Source organism: Phaethon lepturus, unplaced genomic scaffold (assembly GCF_000687285.1).
Source record: "Phaethon lepturus isolate BGI_N335 unplaced genomic scaffold, ASM68728v1 scaffold22581, whole genome shotgun sequence".
Lineage (NCBI taxonomy): Eukaryota > Metazoa > Chordata > Aves > Phaethontiformes > Phaethontidae > Phaethon > Phaethon lepturus.
In genome coordinates this window covers 33661-35969 of record NW_010520107.1, presented here as the reverse complement: position 1 = coordinate 35969, position 2309 = coordinate 33661, and the positions used below count along the sequence as shown (strand labels likewise).

General features: G+C 45.6%; 1 protein-coding gene across 1 annotated transcript in view; it reads left to right on the top strand.

Moving 5' to 3' along the window:
• Positions 1-352: 352 nt before the first annotated feature.
• Positions 353-2309, top strand: part of ELL2 (elongation factor, RNA polymerase II, 2) — a 30934-nt gene continuing 28977 nt past the window's right edge. The window contains exons 1-2 of the mRNA XM_010297298.1: positions 353-577; positions 1126-1173. Of these exons, the coding sequence (XP_010295600.1) occupies positions 353-577; positions 1126-1173 (273 nt within the window). The remainder of the gene's footprint in view (positions 578-1125; positions 1174-2309) is intronic.

Genomic DNA, 2309 nt, shown 5'->3' with positions numbered 1-2309 from the left:
AGGCTCCTAGATTTTTTTTTTAACCTTTTTTTTTCCTCCCTTAACATTTGCAAGTCTTGATGGATTGCAGTGTCAGCACGGAAGCAGTGCAGGACACTTCCATCCTTGCAGGTCAGGAACAGGCTGCACTTAGTGCCATGAAATGATAGAGACAAGGCACAGGTGGCTTTTTGTTAGTTTTGGCCGTATTGTGTATTTCCCTTGGCAGATACATAGCTGAAGAAGCGAGGATTGTTTGGGGGAGCTTGGAAGTTTTTTGGAGTCAGTTTGATTGTACTGAATCTCTTTCTGTCTTTGACACGTGCTAGCTGAGGCTGTCAGCTGAGGTTAAGGATGTAAGAGCAGACGAGGGATGCTATTCCCTGCCTTCCTGAGGACAGCCGGCTACCCGCACCGCTGGAAGCGGCATGAAAGGTGCCGTGGTGGGAGGTTTGGTTTGCAGCGTTGCAAGTGCTCCCAGCAGCACCGGTGCGTGCATGGGGTCCGGGTGAAGAGCAGGTTGTCCGTGACAGTGGGAAGCGATGGAGGCCTGAGCCTTGTCCTAATGCGGGAAGCCATCCGTATGGAGACCTGTCGAGTAGGCAGGTTGCCTGTGTTAATCGTGTAACGCGAGCTGATACCCAGAACTCAAGTACTTGTAGAAGTGGTGTCATTGAACAGTCTCTTCAGAAATGAAGCCAGTCCCAGTCCCTGAGGAACCGGGACAGCAGGGCAGGGTTTGGGAGGGGGAAGGCACGCTGTTCAGGATTCCCATGTTTCAGTGGTACTTCGGGCAGAGGAGGGGATGTTTCTCCTTTCGGTGCCAGCAGATACCATTGCACCATTTTTGGCATTTCCTCGGGCTTCCCGTGGTGCCCCAGTGTCCTTGCTGACTGCGATAAAACACCAGCTCTCGGGCGTCTCTGCGTGGAGCAGAGGAAACCCCGTGTGCTGCGAGGAGCCCAGACCGGCTACTGAAGCCTTGGCCACTGCTGCCCCATGGGGTCTACACCACGGCATGGGCGCGACAAGCCCTCCAGTTTGCTGTGGGCGCATCGCCTTCTCTTTCTGAAGCAAAATAACTTCTGCTGGAGAGTGGAGGTTTGTCATTTTGCTTACATTCTGCTTATTTTCTTTCTTTTGTAGGACAATGTCTCTTCTAAACCTTCAATTCAGTTTCAAGGATTCCAAGGGGTAAGTATTTTCTACTCTTGTTATACTGGAAAATAAATAAAGTGTAGATTAACTACGTTCACTTATTAAAAAAAATATCCTACATTCTTAAGATCTGCTTAATGCCAGCTATGTTTCATTGTATATTTACTTAAGACTTGTTGCTGAAAGTGGAAGAGAATCATGCTTTGGGTATGCTTCCTTTTTATCTTGCTTTTGTCACCTTTTAGCCTAAATTTGAAAGCAACAGGAATAACTTGTAAGTCATCAACTGAGCGGTGCAAACGTAATGTTTTAAAATGGACTTTAAGTGTTTGTTTCAAGGTATGAAGCAGAACTGCAGTTTTGGGGAGTGGGGTTTTGTATACCACAGACTACTGATAGTTCTTGAACCTCTTCTGAAACTCTATTAGAGTAAACAGAATATTTCAAGTCTGTTGATGAAGCGTTGAAGGAAAATAGGAGGAAATGTGGCCTCCTAAAGGCTCCAGGTTCTGTTAAACAATCAGTCAATGGTGCAAATTGAAGAACTGAAGCTGAAGATAAAATTAAATACAGGCTATGATCTCCAAGTAGAACGATTTAAGATTTTGGGTTTAACATTTTAACTTTAAGGGATGGCTAAAGAGTCATTGTTAGAGACTGAAGTATAGGTTGTGCCCTTTATGCTGTTAGCCCTAATCCAGATCCGTTAACTGAGCTAGTTTTCCATGTAGCTGTGTGGTGCTTGTGTGGAGAGAGCTGGGAAGGGATGAGAGAAGGATTGATAAGGTGTTTATGCTGGTGTGAGGAGGTACTCCTGCCCACAAGTGTGAGACTACAGTCGTGGACCAGTGTCAGTTTGGCTGAAGGGTACTCGCATATCATATCTACAGCAAAGCCACTTATGCAGACAGAAGTCTCTTAACACTGCACTTGTAAGAAAATCCTTTCTTCTTGTAGCTTATTCACAATTGAAACTGTACCAGCAAATATTTAAACTATACTGGCAAAAGAACTTCCTTGCTAGAATGAATAACCATCTTAGTTAAGGTGGTCAGCCACAGTAGTTGTACCAGGAGAGAGTGGCTGGGAGCACAGATCAATTTGAATTCGTGCTGCCATCAAGAGGGAAGTCGTACTTGCTAATTTGGCTGGGAAGTAATCCAGTAACAGGG